Below are 19,406 nucleotides of genomic sequence, written 5' to 3'. Positions count from 1 at the left end.
CTTTCAGCTTCAAACTGAACACTGACTGTTGGGTAGGACCACAAGAGAGATCAGTTGTCATGGACGTGCTACTTTTTCCTGTATTTTGCTACACTAACAACAGTAATACCCACTGAAGCAACAGAGATTACCTATTTTATTCAGGTGGACATAAAATCCCTGTCCAGAAGACTTGATTAAAAACGTAACAGCATATTACACAGAAGGAAATTAGAAATTCTATCAAAAATGAATTATTTTGCACGTATGAAAGTATAAACAAAATTGAAGCTTAGGGACCTGAAAATTTTGCTTTAAATCCATGCAACATTTCAGCATGTATTACATTCAGTGCATATGACTGAGGCATCAGTCCTTCAGGATGCTGTGCATCCCTGATTTGAGTTAAATTCAATAAGATGCAACAGGGCCCAGTTTCTTGCAGCATTCTGTTTCAAGGACTTTCCTGAACTGGGGCTACTGTGAACATTTTGTTTCAAAATACCATCACTTAACAACATGCCAATCTCCATCATAATTTTAATAATTCCAGGTCAATAAGAGAAAGCCTAATAAACCCTAAGAAAAAGCTGAATCAGCTCATTAACTCCTCTAGTCATCAAAGAAGATTCAAACATTGTAAAATCGTGATACTGATGCTTGGATGATGCCTAGTGATGATCACCAGGGAGCCGTACCTCCTGCACCCTGACAGAAATAAAACTGTATTACTGACATAAAAAAGAATCATTATCTAAAGCTATATTATTGATCATTAAGATGATGCCACCATGTCAAAGCTGGAATTTGGACTTCTTCTTCAAGGTCCTTAGATTATTGTAAGAGTTCCAATTCAAATGAATTTAAAAACTGTGCAGTTAAACCACTGCCGGGCCACCCATCTGGCTGAATGAAAAACCTTACAAAAAATGGTCAGAAATTCCTGTGGCGAGCATTGTCACCAAAAAAGGTGTGTTTGCAAACACACCTGAATGCTGGAGACACAAAACAGGTCTCTGCAGAGCTTTCCAATGCTTTTGTAATTTTCCCAATAACATTCTTCTATGCCAGGTGAGGTACATATATCACCTTCCAAGAATAATCTATGTAAACAGATGAACCTATGTAACACAATGAACAATACAGACACAACAAACACGAGCCACAGCCTTTCATGCTGTGACATGCCAGTTCAGTATTTCTGTGCATATAGGCAGCGCACTTGAGCAGGGTGAGGTAGCAGACATAGCATATACAGATTACAAATTTAAGATGTATTTCAAATCATGCTGAGGAACATGCTTCTACTCTGGGAAAAAAAGAACTGGGCTCTGCTGGTCTATGAAAAAAGAAAGTTTTAGGGGTTCTACATATTTTTTTTTTTTTAAATTCAGCTTGTGTTTCTGAAGTCATTGTAGACTGTATTATCATTTTTAAATGAACCACAAAGTTATCAAATTGATCTCCTCTATTATGACCAGTTCTGCATACAGTCACAGAATTCAGCAACAAAGGCAAAAAAATGCAATGTTTTTAACATTTCCGAGTGAGTATCTCCTAAATCTATACAACATTGCTGAAAGTTTTAGCCCCACAGTGCCCACTAATGTCAAGGCAAGTTACACAGCTAAAGGCCTGATAATTTACTCCATTTAGGGGTTATATTCTCAGTTTAGTGAGTGGAAACCTGTGCTAAGGGTTCTGTGGCCAGGCTACCTGAACAGTCCAGGATGCTAGGCTATGTTTTCCCCATCACTACCTTAACAGCTTACTGTGTTTAAACCCAGTTCATAACTGCCTTTCTAAGGTGAACTGCTTTCCCATTTTGGCCTCCTTATTCTCAATCAGAAGAAGGCAAAGTGATGTTAAAGTGCTTAATGCCTCTGACTCAGATGTAGAAAAATCCACAGGCACAGGAACTTGACCAACATGATCTCCTGGACCACCTCATATGGAGGCTCAGCAAAGAGTGTACAATACTGGTGTCTGGAAAAACCAAGGGACACAGCCATAAATTGTGTCACCTGGGACTGTCTGTGTTACAGCTGATCCTGATAAGCTTTTCTGGGGTGTGAAACCCCAATCTGCAGACTCCCAGCTCTGGTGCTTAGTCCCTGCCCTTCTTATGAACATTTCCAACAAAACAGGTAACTCTCCCAGTGTAGCTATTTAGGTTCCTTGCTCTGGAAAACTGTGTGATCATTTTGTAAAGTATTTACTGAGTTTTGGAACTACAGCAGTGAGAAATCCCAACAATTATTACAAAAAACACCTTTCATTTCACAGAGGGAGATTATGAAAATAACTGTAGCTATTTCACTACCACAAGAACAATGAATTTGTACTGGTTGCCAGAGTCAGCACCCAACATCGTTTTCCATGGCAAACATCTTTACAGCCTTGCAGGGTCACCTCTGTCCTGCTGGAATTACCACCGCAATGGGACCAACAGGAGTGGACAGGAAAACTGTGCATGCATGCTGACACTGAATATGGGAAAAAGTTCTTAGTCTCTGTGCTTTTAGGGTTGTGCTACAAGTCACATCAAGTCACCTCTGGTTTCCAGACTCACTTGTGATCCTGCCAAAGGACCTTTGATGCACTTCCTTCCCACTTAATTTATGAAGGTGACTTTTAACTACCAAGAATATTTTGTTCTGCTTTGTTCAGGCTCTTCTAAACTTTGCCTGTGGTATTATGTAAGTAATTTTTGTTTACTTTTTAAAATAAAAGTTCTACAGTTTATAAAAACTGCACTTTTTAAAACAGGTTTTAGAAAAATTTTGCATTTCTGTTGGATTTCTTGGTTTAGTTTGCTCTATTGAGGCAACGTGCAAAAGCTCAAACTTTGTACTTTTCTCTGTTCTGAACTGGAAAGGGTTGGAATATTCACAAAAACAAGGGGGGAAACATACTATTATATTTACTTACTTTCAAAATACTTTTATTTTCCTCATTAAGAAAACATGGAATTTTAAGTACCAGAAGCTGTCCTTACCTTTTTCACTACCTCTGCCTGCACATACTCAGTCTCTGCTTCTGATATGTAAGAAAGGTAAGCTATTATTTTTTACTAATTACTTTAACAAGTTTAAAGCTACAAGGAAGAGTGATTTTTACAAATGAGGATTTTATCTTCTGTTCATTCTTAGTTCTTAGGAAACACTCCTCATCTTTCTACAGTGTCTTTTAAAAATTACAGAATAAAGATGCACATCAGGCCTTCTGGGCTGCAGAACTGGTAAATATGGAAAGCTTTATTCTGAAATGTTATTTTAGTATTTACTTAAAAAACAACAAAAACTTTTGAAAAGATCAGAAAAGGAAAATCCATCCCAGTCAAGGTAAAATAAGGAGGTGGCTCCAAAATCAGCCCAAACCTGATCCTACACAGTGGTGCAGGGTCCCATGCAGTGCAGGGACAGGCAGGTTGCTGCATGATCACTTCTGCTTGTGGCTGGCTGACACCAACAGAGGGGCTGGGCTGCTATCAACATCTCTCTGTCCTAAGTGAGTGGCTTGAGCAATTCAGAGGATGTTAATTACCCAGAAACTACATGACTTGACGAGTAACTACAGAGGTACCTTGTCAGCGACAAGACCCTATTAACAAGTTTACTGAGAGGTTTTAGACTTCATTAGTAGTTATTCCCAAAAGGTGTCGGTCCAGCAAGACTCCAGCAGGATACAGTAACCTGCCTCTTGTCTGACTTCCATAGCTAAAGTGAAGCACCAGTTACTGATCCTGCCTCTATCAGATTTCTGCTGAGCTTGACACATTGCATATTTTCTAACATTTTGATCCAAGCAGACCAGTGAAATTTAGTCCACTTTGTTTCTGGCCAGGTATGGGCAAAGAAACAAATTAGAATAAATAAATCAGAAAACGTCCACAGGTCTTTAAAAATAAATAATAATAAAACATGAACACAATTTCTCTTTCCCGTACTATCACAGGCACTGAATTATCATCGTGTGTTAGTATACACTTTTAAAATATTTATACAGCTCAGGTGAAAATATATTTCACTCAACAGCCTGCATATTGCAGTAGCCATTTGTAGCTGCTGGTCCCCAGTGCAGAGCAACACAAAGGCTCAAGGCATTTTTAAAGCAGCAACCAAAAGGCAACTCTTCACTTAGATGGTTTTCATTTAACTGTGAATAAAAATTTCTATTCCAGCTTTGCTCTAACTGTGGTAAACTCATTCAGTCCCTGTTTGGGAATGCAAAGTCTGTTCTGGAATGGGTAACTTATTATTTCACTAGGTATCACAGAGAAGCATGATGGCCCTGTGCATGCAGAATCCTCTCTTAAAAAGAGAAGAATTGTGGTAGGAAAGCACAATCATAATACTTATGGAATAAAAGGATGAATAAAGAGAGCAGAAGCCAGACAGAACAGGGGTGGGGCATGGGTTAGGATGGTCTGGGTCCAGGACACCTCTGTAGGTTCAGGGTAATCACTGCTTGAAGTTTTCACATATCTCCAAAATACAGAATAAATAGGAAAAAAAATCCCCTGCATTTGTTCAGAACTGGGGCAATATTGAATGTAACTGTTTATACAGGTACATATATATGTTTATGATATCTTACTGTATTTTTATTCCTTTTTTTTAGCCATAAAGTCATTAAAGTAATTAAAAAAAATTACTTCATATCAACTCTTTTGCATTAATATCAACATAAACTCAATATATTTAAAAATAGCTTGAGAATCAGCTGTTGTGCATATCCCAGAGGTGGTTTAATATATCCATCCATATATGTATGTAGATGCTCATGAATATCCTGCTGCTTTGGAAATGACTCACTATGCTATTTCACCACAATTTGCATTGTTATAATAGGATATTGACTGATTTTAGGTTTAAGGGACTAACGCAGTATTCAGTAATGACTCTGTGCTACAAGTTTATTGCAAGTGCCGAAGGTTCATTCACCCCAAGCAATTCAGTCAATAACCAATTTTTATACTTCTATCTCCTTCAAAATTCCAAACCAATAATCCCTGTTTTTTTTTTCTTTTTTAATTATTTCAGTATCAGACTAACATTTCCCATGGAAATCAATATGGGTGAGATCCATTAGCCAAAAATCTGCAGCACTGCAATGCAAACATATTAAAAATATTGATCTTGCAGGCTACTGATGTTTTGATTGACTTTAATGTTTGTAAGCAGCAATAACAGAATTTCAATGACTGAAACAAACTTTTGATTAAAATTATAGATTTTAACTTTTTTTCTATTTTACAGTTTCAAAGGGTATTGCGTGCTTTACTTGTTTGCTGTAAATGATCATAGTAGTAAACCCTTACTCAGTTTCTTGTTTATAAATATTAAGGTCTGTCCCAGGTAACACATCTTCAGTTATACTTTCTATCACTTTTGATGTTTCGGTTCCACTATATCACACCTATAACACCAGCATAGCAGTGCCAGATGTATTTTTGCAGCATTTTCCATTCTAAATCCTCACATCTTGTGGGTTTCTGCTACCAGCACCAACACAAATTTGACCTCACTTTTTTTATCACTATCCATTAAACTTTGGCTGATTTTTTCCACAGCAGATGGCCAGGATTTTGCTGAAGCCATCTTCCTAATGTGGTTCCTCCTTCCAAGCATTGAGGAATTAGGGGGATAACTTCAGACAACCTGGTTTCCACCCAGATCCTGAAAGCTATGATGAAGTACCTCCAAAGGATGAGGTTTTCTCAGAAAGGACTAGTACTGATGACCGTCTTAGGCTATTCAAATGTTTGCTTGCTGTGGGTGACACATGTGGTTGTTGGCTCTCATGAGCTCTGGGCTAGCGCGAGGCCTCCTTTTGCCTCAGGGCTAGGGAAACTACATAGGAATATTTGGAAAATGGAAGTGAAATAGACTATTGCAAAGAGATACCAGAGATAGGTCTTTTAAGACTTTTGTCCCGAGAAGACTATACCAGCATATGGAACCTGCTGCACCACCTGTAAATCTCCACTGCTCCACACTCCTACAGACAGTGCCTGTGTACATGCCTGTGTACAAACAAGCACCTGACAGCAGAGCTACAGCTTCATCATTCTGGTGCCTGGGAGAGGGATACACCACCTGAGGCCCCTTCCAGGTTTGTGTAGCGATTGGAAAAAACACGGTCCCTGTTCTAAGTCGACAGAATCACTTTATTAAGCACACATGAGTATTTATTGGATTCTTGTTTATAGATTGTAGAATCAAAGCTATGCAGCCAGTAAGTAGGAGACTAACCAATCACACAAAGAAATGGCAGAGCAGACGTTTCTTGCTCCTTTTTCTCAGACACTCTCGCACATCCCACACAGCCTCCGTGGCCCAGTGCTCTGGGCTGCTTAATTGGAGCTTTCTCACACAGGTATTTATGGCTGCAGATGATCTTTGGTATGCACTTTCTTATGGCAAAAAGGTGCTTGTTAAGGTCGACCAGGAGCAGTCGCTTCTACAGTTTGCATTTCCATGATTCAGTATTACAGCAGTTTAAGATACATCCCCTTTGACAGACAATGTGAATTTTTTTTCCTTAAAATCATAATCCTCTTCCTGCTGATATCAGTTATATGATGAACTCACCAACTCTACAACCCAACCTGGTTCCTGTGTCCAGTGGGGAAAAGTTATTTGAAGGAAGAATAACTAAGGGATGAGGCATGCTGACACAATTGCACTACACAATAAAGCAAAAGAGATGTGGTTCCTGTACAGCATTCAACACAATATCCAACACCAAGGTACGCTCCAGGACCTAAATCCTCTTACAAAGTTACTGCATGAATGGAGCTGGGTTAACATTACCTCCATGCATCCCACAGGCTGAAGCTTTCCAGTGGGGTGTGATGCCCAAAAGCCCTGTGCCACCAACCACTCTACAACCTTTTGGAAAAGCCTTTGAGTACTGACCCTGTGTCTCTGGCTCTGCAGTCCCGTTAAGCTTTGATGTCTGTTATTATTGATTGCCCACTCTAAAATATTTAAACAGGAAAAGCAAACTAGCATTACTAGGAAGCTGCATGTGGGAAGAGGAAAGACAACCTCAGCTCTGCTGTCCCTCTTCTCTCACTGAGGGACATAAAGTGCTCCATGATTGCTGTCAAACCCCTTAGAGCAGGCAGTGCTTTATCTGTACCTTGAGATCTTACAAAGGACTAAGAAAAAAATCTGCCTCTAAATATGGAATGTTTCAGGCAAAGGACAGACAATTTCTCAAACAAGGCAAAGATTTCTTCTGTAGAGAAGGAACTGTATGGTAGAGAAGTTCTGTATTGGCACAGCCTGGTCTAGAGACTGTTATACTTTGAGTCTTCAACCACCTTTATGTAAAAAATCAAAACAACAACAACAACAAAAAACAAGCCCCAAGACCAATAAACTAAAAAAGGAAAAAGGGGACAGTTATGAGCCAAACTACAAAAAGAAATTCAAAAGGATAGGTAACATTGCAAATGGTATTCTACTGTATCTTCACTATAAGCAAACATCAATTTATAATCCTCAACATTGAAATACCTTGTTCTCCAAACACATGCAGAACAGGCAGTCTCAGTACAGGCTTTTTTTATGTACCCTGTCAATATGTCTACACATGGTCTGAAAACTGCTCCAGGCTGGGGAGCATATTTCAGGGCTCCAGCACACAAGCTTCCTGCAGACTCAGCTGCAGGAATTTTAAGTGCTGCTGCTCTCTGCTGCTTGTCCTGCCTCTCTGCTGAGCAACCGCCCCCGAGGTAGAATTTGCAGAAATGAACATATCCATCACTTTAATACAAATGCTGGTTTTTTTGCAGCTTAAGGTTGTCATCTTGCAGGAACATGCACATCCCTCTGAAGCCTTTGGTAGAGAGGAGGTAGTCAGCAAAAGGATGGACTGAGGCACAGGCTGTAAAACAGCCTCAAAGTCTTCACAAAGTCTGTCTCCACATACATTTTAGGGCCAAGATTATGAACTGTGAAGCCAGGCCTTGCCTACTACAACATACTACTTTCATATTTTCTGTATTATTTTGCCAATATCAAACAGCAGCAGTTCTGGCTCTGCTGTGGGTTGGGTGCTGGAGACAGACGTGAAAAGCTCTGCCTCTCACAAGCCATACTCCAAGACCCTATTTATTAATTCTAAGTAATGCACGGGACAGAGTACAAAATGTTCATACCATTCATTTATTTGCATATTCATCTTGTCTATCACAACAAGGAGACAAATTTAGAATGTTTTTTGTAAGATTTGCCTTCAGTGTCTAGCTGTTAGAGTAATTGCTAGTGAATTACTATTTGCATGAAACAGTCTATTATCCAGTATTACCCATTGAAGCAGATGGCCCTCATTTCATAATGTAGACATACATGGTGGTGTCTCTCTCCTTGTTTCCCATCCAAGTTCAGGACAACTATGGCAGACTTGGGTGAGGAGAAGGCCTGCAGACTGACCCCTGAACATGCAGTCTGAGCTCAGTATCTGTCTCCAGATGGCTGATGCATTTTTGCCACCAGCTTCTGAAAATTCACAAATAATGAGGATGACTTAAAAATTGTGTGATTTAAAAAATAATTTGAGGGTTCTTGTTTCTTGCCGATGACAGCTGAAAAACTTTCAAGTTTCTTTTCCACATCACTCGATGGGCAAAAAAACCTGTTTCGCAAACTGCAAGACAGAAATTGATCAGTAAATAAAATACAGACCACCAACAAATCACTACAAAACTCTAAATAAGGATACAGTAGTTAGAACTTAGTATTTGCAATACTACACACTAATCACTCCTTCACTTCTGGTACAATGACTTGCTGATGACCTGAGATGTCCCTACCATCCATGCAACAACATTTACTGCCATCTATACTTAATACCATCAACTATGATCATGAAATTGAAGTAGATCAAGAGACAATGAAATACAACATATAGAAAAAGTAATGTATCTGGAATTGGCAAGCAGAGATTTGAACAAAGGCTCTGCCAAGCCATGGCAAGGGCTACGTCCAAAAAATTAGTGACATCTTCGGTGGACTGACTCCTCTTCCCACCAGATGCTATAATGCCAACTCTTCCCTTTGGCTGTGACAAATGGGTTTTAACCCTCTTCTGACAACTTAGGATGAAAAGACATCTAAATAGAAAGTCTGTGACTTGTTCTACATTTTTCTGCACCTCCACACCACAGTAGAGACCGTGCACAGGGTCTCCTGCAGCAAGGCAAACTGCATGCAATCAGCCTTCAAATCAGGGTGTTAAACCTCTTAAATTGGTTTGTTTTGTTACCTCAGGCTTATTAAAGTCCCTTTAACTGCCTGCTTCTATGTAAAAGACTGACATCTGCCCCTGAGCAAGAATGACACTCAAAGTAACATAACTGCTATTGTTCTTGCTTGAGTCACTGCATGCAAAGCTTATACTCTGCTACCAAAGCAAATTACTCAGGACACCCCAAAAAGCTAGCAAGGTACACTGTGATCTCTGTGATTGTGTGATTTAAGTGAAGCTTCAGAAAAGGAGAAGAGAGGGCTGCCTGCGCCAGTCTCTTAGCACAGAAACTGATGGTCAAACTTAAGAAGATGCTAGACATCTCCTAAAAAAGCACTAAGGATCTTCATATCCCAGTTATACCAACATTGACATAAACTCTGTGTACTCAGAAAGTTGCTGGACTAATTCATTAAATTCCACATGGCTGAGTGAAGGATGCATATTCAGAATTAACAAAGCAACCACACACAAACCCTGTAGGGCCAAAATGCCTTCTCTCATTTAATCTTGAAAAAGAAAGAAAATGACCCTCTCTCCAAGTGAATTAACACATCACGGTGTACTGAGTATCTCCTTAGTCTATATACAATACAAATAATAAATTATAGATTCAGATATTCTCAAATTATCTGCAGGCTTTCAGGATTTTTTTGCAGCTATTTATGTCTTTCATGGCAAGCCTTGAAGAATGAAACATGGAAGGAGCTTAAAACATAAAAGCATAACTTTAAAAAGTTTGACACAAACACAATAAGAAAACCCAAACCAAAACAGCTTTTTGGCAGTAAAAGCCTATGCTCTGCCCCCTGCACCTGAAAGTCACATACTGAGAGTCCATGTTCTGTTAAGAACTACTATTTTCAAGCATGGCTGCTGATTTTGGACAGAAAGAATAAAGAAATCTTCAATCTGGCAATTTTCTCATTGCACATTTATGAAAGCATCCCCACTGTCCAAAATTCCAGGAGTTTGGGGATATGACATCATGGAAGGAAAAAATATTAAAAGATTTCCAAGGTACTGTTTTTATCTGGTTTATGCATTTTTCCCCCTAGCAATATCATTATTCCAATCCACTCCATGGAATGTGTTGCAAATGCAAGAGCACTTTGCTCCTCTCTTTCCTTGGAACAGAGTGGAAATGAAGCTGGCCACAGCCCACACAATGCCTGTTAAAGGTAGTAGTGTTCTCAGCAAAGAATTACTTACAAGCTGTAAGGTCAGCAACAAACTGAGCAGCACAACTTATTTCACTAATTTCACTTAGTGCAAATCATTTGCATTAAGATGTTCTGGAGTTAACATGAAGAAGCAGACTTCAATTTTTACTCTTCTGTGTTTTACTATGGTGTACAAACAGTTTGTTTACTTATTACAAACTACATGCGTCCCTTTTTTATTTTAATTTTCTTGTTAGCATATTCACAAAGACATCCAGATTTCAAGCTGTTTGTTGTATAGATGTATTCAACAAATTCATAAAGGTACTGTTCATAAACACTTTACTAAGGCTTATTTGTTATTCCCTGTGAGTGACAGACCACCTCAGCAATGAGATGTATTTGTTTCACTCCCTGACTGGGGACACTCCAGACATCAAAACAATGACAAGGGATAGGATCTTCCTGGTTAACATCTCCTAACAGACTTTCTTTTGCTATTGTATGTCAGACTGGAGAGGACACTGTTACCAATAACTGTCAGTTCTCTGCATCTGGACAAACATAATAGATAATGTCACCCAACACATCTGCCAGAAAGCAAACCTAAAAATTTGCAATAATAAAAAAAAAAATTCTATTATACACTGCTTAAACAGCTTTCCATGATTGTATTGTACAGTGTTTACCTTATCTTTAAAAAACACAGCAAGAATGTGTTCAAAATTGTGAAAACAGCTTAAAAACTATGAACCTGACAATCTGTGTCATTTGGATTTTCAGTCACTTAGCTTTCTTTTTCTCTGCCCATTCATACAGCCAGGAACAAGCAGGTGTGACAGAGATGCTGCATGGCTCACAGCAGGACCCAATGCCCCTACATCCCTTTTGGCAAACATCTGTCTGCCGTGTTCTTAACCATTTCCTCTTAACCACCTCCTCCATGGAGCACCTGAAGGCAGTAACCACAGATACACCATTAGAAAGTTTTCCTTAGTGTCTAATTAAAGCTTTTCCTGGTGTGATTTACTTTTATTCCTTTTTCTACTATTTATCAGGTCTGCAGAGAACAGACTATTCCTTTCCTCTTTGAAACACTCACAAACCCAGTGATTTCCACCATGTTTTTTTCTCTCAGTCCTCTTTTTAAAAATTAAACTTTTTCTTCTTTTCACCCTTTCTTAAGGCCACATTTTCTAGGCTTATTACTTTTGCTGCTTTCCTTTTCAGGTTTTCTAGTTGTTCTCTTTTTCCATGGGCCATGCTGCCCTTCAAACAGCTCTGGGCTGAAGCATCACCAATAGTTTTGTAAGCTATAAGCTTATTTAGATATGTCTGTAAAAGGTTTGTCTTTTCTGCAGCCATGCATCATCTTTGACTTATCCTGTATCTGCCACTGCAAGGAAATTTATTCTCCAGGGGGCAAAAGCAAACACTGCTTGACTCCCGTGATTCTCTCTGCGCAGCCCATGATAAAATTCATCCCTGCACAAGCCTCACTCCTGTTCTTCAGGTTCCCACTTCTGCTAGGTTGGGATCAAAATTCGCTATTGCTGTTATCCCAGTACTGTGAGGCACATGGACCATTTCAGCAGTCAGGAGCAGCAGTGCTTTCACATCTTGTGGTGGCTGATGGAAAGAAAGGCTGATTCTCAAAGAAGGATTGGGAAACAGCTGCTGCCAGTCTCAAGACATGAGCAGTAATGGTGCGGCACTGTTTTCCCTTGCTTCTGAATATATTCCAAAACAGAGTTTCCTCATTTCCTTTGTGAGCAACCACAGAGTTACCCAACTCATTAAGACACAGCCAAACTCCAGTGCTTGTGCCATATACTCCAGAAATTAACTACTGTGCAAGGGGTACCAAAGTTTCCTTCTGGAAGGCAAAGACACTGCTCTGTTGCATCACTGCTGTTCATTGCCTGTTACTACACACAGCAATTCAGCAATTAGTTGAACTTGAACAGTCCCCAGATAATAATTCTGGAGCAAAACAGGTACTCGCATGGCAGAAAACTGGCACAAGGCTTCCTTGTAACTGGAATGTATTGAGGAAATAGGAAGCCTGAGAACATCTAGTTGTAAATGTGGAGACTGACAGGTTTTGCAGGCATGCCTCTTTTCCTCTCACACTTGTCAGCTGGACCAGAAGACAATGTGATCCCACTGCTTTTTTGCGGAGGAGAGGTAAAAAAAAAAAAAAAGACCACTGCTGCAGAATAACCCTCTCCAGTTTGGCTAGAGATTAAATTTTCTATGAGTTCAGGAAATGCAACAAATGCCACAGTGATCTACACAATAAATATTTGAAATTAATTCTTTTTCCTTCTATGAATCAAAAGCAGGAGTTGGGGATGGTTAGAGTAGGTCAGAGAAAGTGTTACTTGGTGGCTGTAGAGGCAAAACACAGTCCATGTGAAACCTTAGAAAAATCTATTTGCAACCCAGAGATGAGGTTATCTTTGTGCTTGCAGAAAAACATGTCTCCCACAGGGAAATGCAGGGCACAGCCAGAAGTTACCCAGCAGTGCACCCAGCTGCCAGGCTGTGAAGAGCCATCAGAACACAAGACAACCTGTACAGTCAGATACTGAAATGCCAAAAAGTTTGCAAGAAACCCAAAGGGGTCACAGTCAGTCTCAGTTTCTTTACTCATACCCCTTTCCTGTAGAAAATCATGGGGCCTGAGATGAAGATCATATTACCAAGTCACTCAGCAAATTTCAAGAGATTTCTTATTCCTCTCCAGAACTCAGGAGTCCACTCACATCCCTGTAGAGAGTCAGCCAAAAAAGCCTGCCACCTCTCTGATGCTCAGAAGCTAGTAGTTGGCCCAATTTCTGCTCAACAGACTGTACTTTTGCCATGGATAAATATGTGTAAGGTAAACCTTACAGCTGTTGCCTGCACGAAAAGGAAACCAACTCTGACCTTGTAAATAACTTGTGCATGTCCTTGTATAGTGAGATTTTTATGTGTGCAAGTGTTGTGTTATTATTTATTGTAGTTGTTGTGTCGGTAGTGAGGGTTTTTTTTGTATTATTACTTTATTAACTCCAGTCATTATTATTCCTTGTTAATAAAATAAATATTTGAATTAAGTGAAGGCCAATCTAACTCCCTGGTGTAACTGTATCCCTGCTAATCTATCTGCTACCACAGTGCTTCACTACAATTTTCATGGGAAGCAGGTGGGCTGAAGGCATTGAAGGCCCTGAGACCTGGTGGTCCAGCTTCATAATGCCCCCTGTCTTGGTTTAAGACAATTTGAAGGACAACACTCTGGAATGAGGTGCCTCCCTTTAGAAGTTCAACCAGTTGCTTTCCACAAATAAGTTATGAATATGAGCAGATGTACACAAAAAAGATAAGTTTACTAACAAGGAACACAGCAACAATCAAGAAATAATAGCAAATTATGACCAGATACAAAACTGCTAAACCTCGTGGGCTCCCTCCCAGAACAAAGAGAGACCCAAAAATGATGGGAAGTCCCTGAATGCATGGTTTGAAGGACAAACGGAAAACTGGTGTCAGTCTTCCCTCACCACCCTGCTTACCTCTGCAGTAGCCAAGCTCTGCTGAGAAAGGCAGCTGGCATGCTCCGATGGGGGCTGGAAACTCAGTCAGGGCCAGAACCTGCGGAGGGACACCGCCTTTCTCTCGGCAGGAGACAACAGGAGCAGGCAAGGCAATGTGTCTGGGCTGGGGTGACTCCGTAGCCTCCTCTCCTCGGCTGGCTGCCGATGGCGAGCTGGAGCGGGGCCGCCCCTACTCCGTGCGGCAGCAGCGAGCAGGCACCTATGCAACTCGCCTCCAGGCAGCTCAAAACTGCTACCTGAAGTCTCTCTGAGGCGAGGGAAAAAACCAAACCCCAAAAAGAGAAGCCGAAAGGAAAAGCCTCTGCCTAAGCCAAGACCAAGAAGCCAGCGAGGCAAAAACCACGCTGCGAAAGACCACGCTAGGCCTGCCCCAGCAGACTTTACAAGTGGCAGAAACCACACCCTTCCCCACCCCAGCCCCCTCCATCCCCGGCGGCAGGGTCACAAAGAGGCAGTAACAATTTTGCGGACGGATAGGTATGGAATACAATAACCTTTTGGGTTACCACAACACCCCCACTGAGACAGAGGGGAGTACAGCAGTAGCCTAAGGCTGCCCTGCAACACCCGTGCTAACGCTGCTCATAATGGTAAGTCATTAGGGGTGCTACTCTGAGCAAACTTTTGGAGATGAATGATGCATTGCTGACAACAACAGTAGGACAGAAAGAGTAAAACAGACATACTTTCTACAGAGTGGAAAACCCAGAGGCAACATGCTATCTCCAAGTAGCAAGAATATAAGAGAAGCAAGTGTGTTAAGATGAGTAGATCAAGACTTCCTTATATAAACACCAGGGATCAGCACAGGTCAGAAAAAATTAAAATACACTGAAAACTCATTGGCTTGGAAATCTCCTAAAGGTTTGAAGTTCATGGAAATGCAAATTTTCTGTCAAACTAGAGGACGTGTATGAACCAAAACACACAGGAAGCTAGGATATATGGATCCTGCAAAGGCCCAGTTTTTGTGCCGCAGATTTTTACTTCTTGCCTATATATGTATATGCAAAATCTGAAACTAAAATATATCCCATTTATCTTACCTAGAGACAGGTGTCTCATACGGACATGGTGTTTCTGCCAAAAGAGATTACAAAACTTTCTGGAAGATGCTCATCACAGAGGAAAGGAGCACGCATGCTTAAATACAAATAAGCAATTAGAACAAAGATAATCCTAAACAATTAAAAAATAGCAGATCCACCACTATAGCAGTCCAACCCACAGTAGGTCATCCCTTCAGTATGTAAGAGAAATTTGAGATGAGGCAGTAGCACAACCAGGCAATACTGCCCGCAACTGATAAACTGATGCTCCTGCTCACAGCCCATTTTTAATTTTTAAGAAAGAAATCAGTGAGCACAGATAAAACATGGAGGGTTGTAATCCCCTGGAGTGATCTTGTCACAACATGTGTTACTGCAGTTCTACACTTTTACCTTTCTACTTTGTTGTATGTAGTAGACCAACATAATTAACCACTAGTAGGTAGTGTTTATGTTAGTTCTCAAAAGGTTAAGAAGCTGATTATAGCTAAAATCAGCTTTGCCTGGGGCTTCAGTGGCTCTGTGTAATCAAATTAGACAAGCAGGGCATAGTGTCACCTAACACAAACCATGGCACTTACTTCTCTGTTTTGACCTTTTTCATCAGATGAGCAAGCCAGGTTTTAGTTTAGTCCAAACATTTTGAACAGATTAGTTCCCAATAAACTATCCAGTGATAAGTCAGGCATTCATCCACATCCTTTTCTTGAGTGACTCTGTGAGACCACACTCAAGGGGTTCCTCAGTAATAGTGCCAACTTTGCTTTCCCCCAAAATAACCTATTTAATTAATTGTTTGGCTCTTTTTGCTGGTGGGGGTGGGGGAATGGAGATGGGCGTGGAAAAGGTTTCAAAAGGTGAATGGCAATTACTTCAAATCACAGAATATCTTTAGATTCTGTGTTTATCTCAGTCATTTTATTATTTTGATTCTAGAATTGCAGAACAGCAAACAGATAACTTCATAAACACAGCAGAGAGCGCATTAGCATTTCTAAGTAACCGCAGGTAACCCGCTCTGCAGAGTTGCGGCTCACTCGCTCTACGTAGCTTCACTGCTCTTTGAAGTCAAGCAAGGTGAACACTATAATGGAGGTGTTTCAAGAGGTTTAATAATGTAGACAGAGGATCAAGCCAGCCTGACATCAGGGGAACATTTTCCACACTGCCATATCACAACTAAATTTAAATGCAGGCTGCAGTGCCTATTGCTTCCATAATCTTGCCATCTTTGAACATGAAGGGAACAAAATATTAAAAAGACAAAGAATATATAAAGAAAAATAATGGGAAATTTAGACAAAAACCTGTGAGTTAAGGAATTCACTATGCTTTCCTGAATTTTCTGCACTAATCCAAAATAATTTGTTGTATCCTTACATGTTTGATCTGTAACTTCAAGTCCACAAGCTCTGCTTGTGTATGCACTGCAGCTAACTGATAGAACCTTTATGTTGTGAAAGTAAGCATATGAAACAATAGCTTCTGCAGATGATTTGTGCATTGTTATTTACAGACAACAAAATCCAAACTTGTTATTTTAATTAAGTCATAAATGAAAAGTTACAGAAATCATGCCTTTTTGCACACCCTGTTGGCTCCTGCTAATCCAGCAGTACTTCATGAATTTGTATGTGGTTAGCCTGCCCTGCCACAGCTGTGTATCACACCTCCATGCTGCAAGCTGTGCGAGAAACTTAATATACCAAGTTTAACATAAAGACAGAAGACATGATGTCCTCCTATATTTTCAATGAACTTCAAATGACTGTGCTGTTACTGGTCTGCACAGTTTATTTGAGAGAAATGCATTTATTAAGAAGAGAAGAAAACCTATCACACAGCAAAATATATAAATGTATTGATGGAGTGTCTGTAATTATTACAAATAACCTTACTTTTTGATTGCATCATCAGCCAGCCAGGCAGCTCCCATCAACCCCTCTACAAGTTTAAAGCAGAGCCATGTTCTTCATAGAGAACATACACTAGCCATATATATATTACAGATTTAACATTAAGTCCCTGTACACTTTTTACATACATCAGCTTTTTAGAATACTCTTTTTGTCAACTGACTGTGGTACACAATAATTCAATTATTTACATCCAGTGGCAAGCACCATCCAGGCAAACAGCCTATTGTCTGCCTTCCCACTTCTGTACTGAGATCTGCCACATGTCTAATGCAGAAGCACATAATTTGTGTGTGTGTTTGAGGATAAGACAACCCCCCCTAATGGGACACTGTGGCCACAAACAGCAGGTTGGCACCACGTGGAGCCATCTCTGCTGTCCCAGCTCACCTGGGAGAAGCCACCAGCATTCCCACTGCTGCCAAAATCCTTCCTTGTAGAGGGAAGAAATAAAGGAAAAAATAAAATCAACTTTAAACACTTGCAAAGGCATTTTCAAAATATAAGACTATGCAAGGAAACAGAGAAATTCCCCTTAATGTATGATTGGCTCTTTCAATGGTAATTTCTCTTTGTTGCAGTGAATGTCTGTAAGTGGATTAATGGCATTTAGCTCTAGAGTATGTCATTGATCTGTGCCAAATATACAAACTCTTATACGAAACAAAGACCACAGTCATTCCTAACTTCCTATTAATATGTCATCTGCAAGACAAATTGTATTCAGAAATTAATGTACCATTTTAAAAACCCAGGTATAAATCTCCCAATCAGAAAATAACAATGTACCAATTTTAAGTGTTGAACAATATTAACACCACAATAAATTACCACTCTGGTACATTTTAGCCTTCTTCTATCAATTTGGAGAAAGTAGCACAGCCCTGTGCTACTACAACTGTGTCAGGGACTCCCAAAATATACAATATAAAAATGTTGCCTCCAAGATCTCTACTGCTAATACAAAAGAATCAAAAATACTGCAGCAATAAATGGTGATCATTGCCTCGTAGTGGCACACTGTTTTGAGGTACATGAGCAGATGTCTCTGCGGATCAGTGGATGTGGACTGCCCCTATGGAACAGGGATGGCAACTAATTTCATTGTGTGTGAATATATGTGAATATGTGAAGATATCCTGGAGTGCCATGGCACTGCTGGTTGTGTCAAGCTACAGGTAATATCTGGACCTCAGTAACAGCCCACACAGATTGCACACCTCATTCAGGGGCTGGTACCCTGGGGTAACACTCTCTCAGGGAACTTCCTCAAAGCAGACAGCTTTATTAGAGTCAGCCAAATGAGAGTGTGCATATGTAAATCACTGCTGAGTTTGTACTAAATCTTTAATGTCTTAATGCCTTCATTTGCCTTTTTCCCCTGACTTTGACATTGCTTCAGTGCGAACAGCTATATTTAATTTACAAGTTTTTCTGGCTATTTTTTTTCCCCCTCCCCAAAATCAGAAGGCAGGAAGTAGATGGGTGTAACTTAAAGAGGCAGCTGAGATGAGCTGCTGGCAGGGTGAAGTGGTAGGTTTTAGTAATAGCTGGAAGCTGTAAGTGGTTCTAAGCTTTGAAGTCAGTGGAGCTTTGATGTGTTACTCCCATAGTAAATCGCAAGATAGTCTTGAAAGAAAAAGATTTCCCAAATACCATCCAAGTGTCATTGCTTGTGAAATCCTTGTATGATTTTTTTCCCCTCTGTTGAACTTTAAGTCTATCACTGGGCTGCTCTCACTGCCTCTCAGTCACTCCTGGTCTATTTTAAAGCATCTTGGTTAAAAGGATAATTACACCCATGCTCGATTTGGTGGACACAAGCAGCTTGCTGCATGTTATTTTGCTTTGCTGAAATGCTTCTGAGCATTTTCCTCCCCAGATCTACAGTGTTCAGACACTATGATGGACCACAGGGTGGAAGGCTGGAGCAGCAAAAGGCAGGCTGTAAGCCACAGAAGCACCTCTGCTAGCGTACCCAGGGAGGTCTGCTTGTGCGCTGCTCATGGAAACAGCCATAGCTCTCCAAAGACAAAGTATCCATGAGGTGATGAGGAGAAAACACCTCTCCTCTGCTCTGCTCATTGCTTTGGGAGAAGTGACTGCATGACACCTGGGAAAGAGGCTTCGTGACTGGAATTCAGCCATGTACATTGGCACTGATGGGAGAGATGCAATGCCAAATCCAAGGGGAAAAAAGATCAAACCCACCAGGAATAGGCAAGTTTTCTTGCTGGGTATTTGTCTCTCCCATACCAAAACATCACAGAGGAATATCTATTGATTTTTCCCCATAAAGTAAATTGTCATTGAATTGCACACTTAACCCGTATGAGCTTTCACGTTTAGTGAAAATATAAACAAAACTATCTGGGGACAGTTAGGTTTCAGAAAGCAACTCATAAAAGCCTGATTGCTTGAAAATGGTTGTACAAT

At 40.3% G+C, this 19,406-nt stretch overlaps 1 protein-coding gene across 9 annotated transcripts in view; it reads right to left on the bottom strand.

Moving 5' to 3' along the window:
• Window positions 1–19,406, bottom strand: part of ARB2A (ARB2 cotranscriptional regulator A) — a 262,147-nt gene that overhangs the window by 36,111 nt on the left and 206,630 nt on the right. Inside the window, exon 12 of one of the 9 annotated variants that reach the window (XM_069002277.1) lies at window positions 8,141–8,640. The exons of the other annotated variants lie outside the window; for them this stretch is intronic. Coding sequence (XP_068858378.1) covers window positions 8,537–8,640 — 104 coding nt within the window. The 3' untranslated portion in view covers window positions 8,141–8,536. Of the gene's footprint in view, window positions 1–8,140; window positions 8,641–19,406 lie in introns of those variants that run through there. 9 annotated transcript variants of the gene reach the window in all.

This window comes from Aphelocoma coerulescens (assembly GCF_041296385.1).
Source record: "Aphelocoma coerulescens isolate FSJ_1873_10779 chromosome Z unlocalized genomic scaffold, UR_Acoe_1.0 ChrZ, whole genome shotgun sequence".
NCBI classification, from domain to species: Eukaryota; Metazoa; Chordata; class Aves; order Passeriformes; family Corvidae; genus Aphelocoma; species Aphelocoma coerulescens.
Note: the sequence above shows the minus strand (reverse complement) of the source record. Positions and strands in the feature narration are given on the sequence as shown.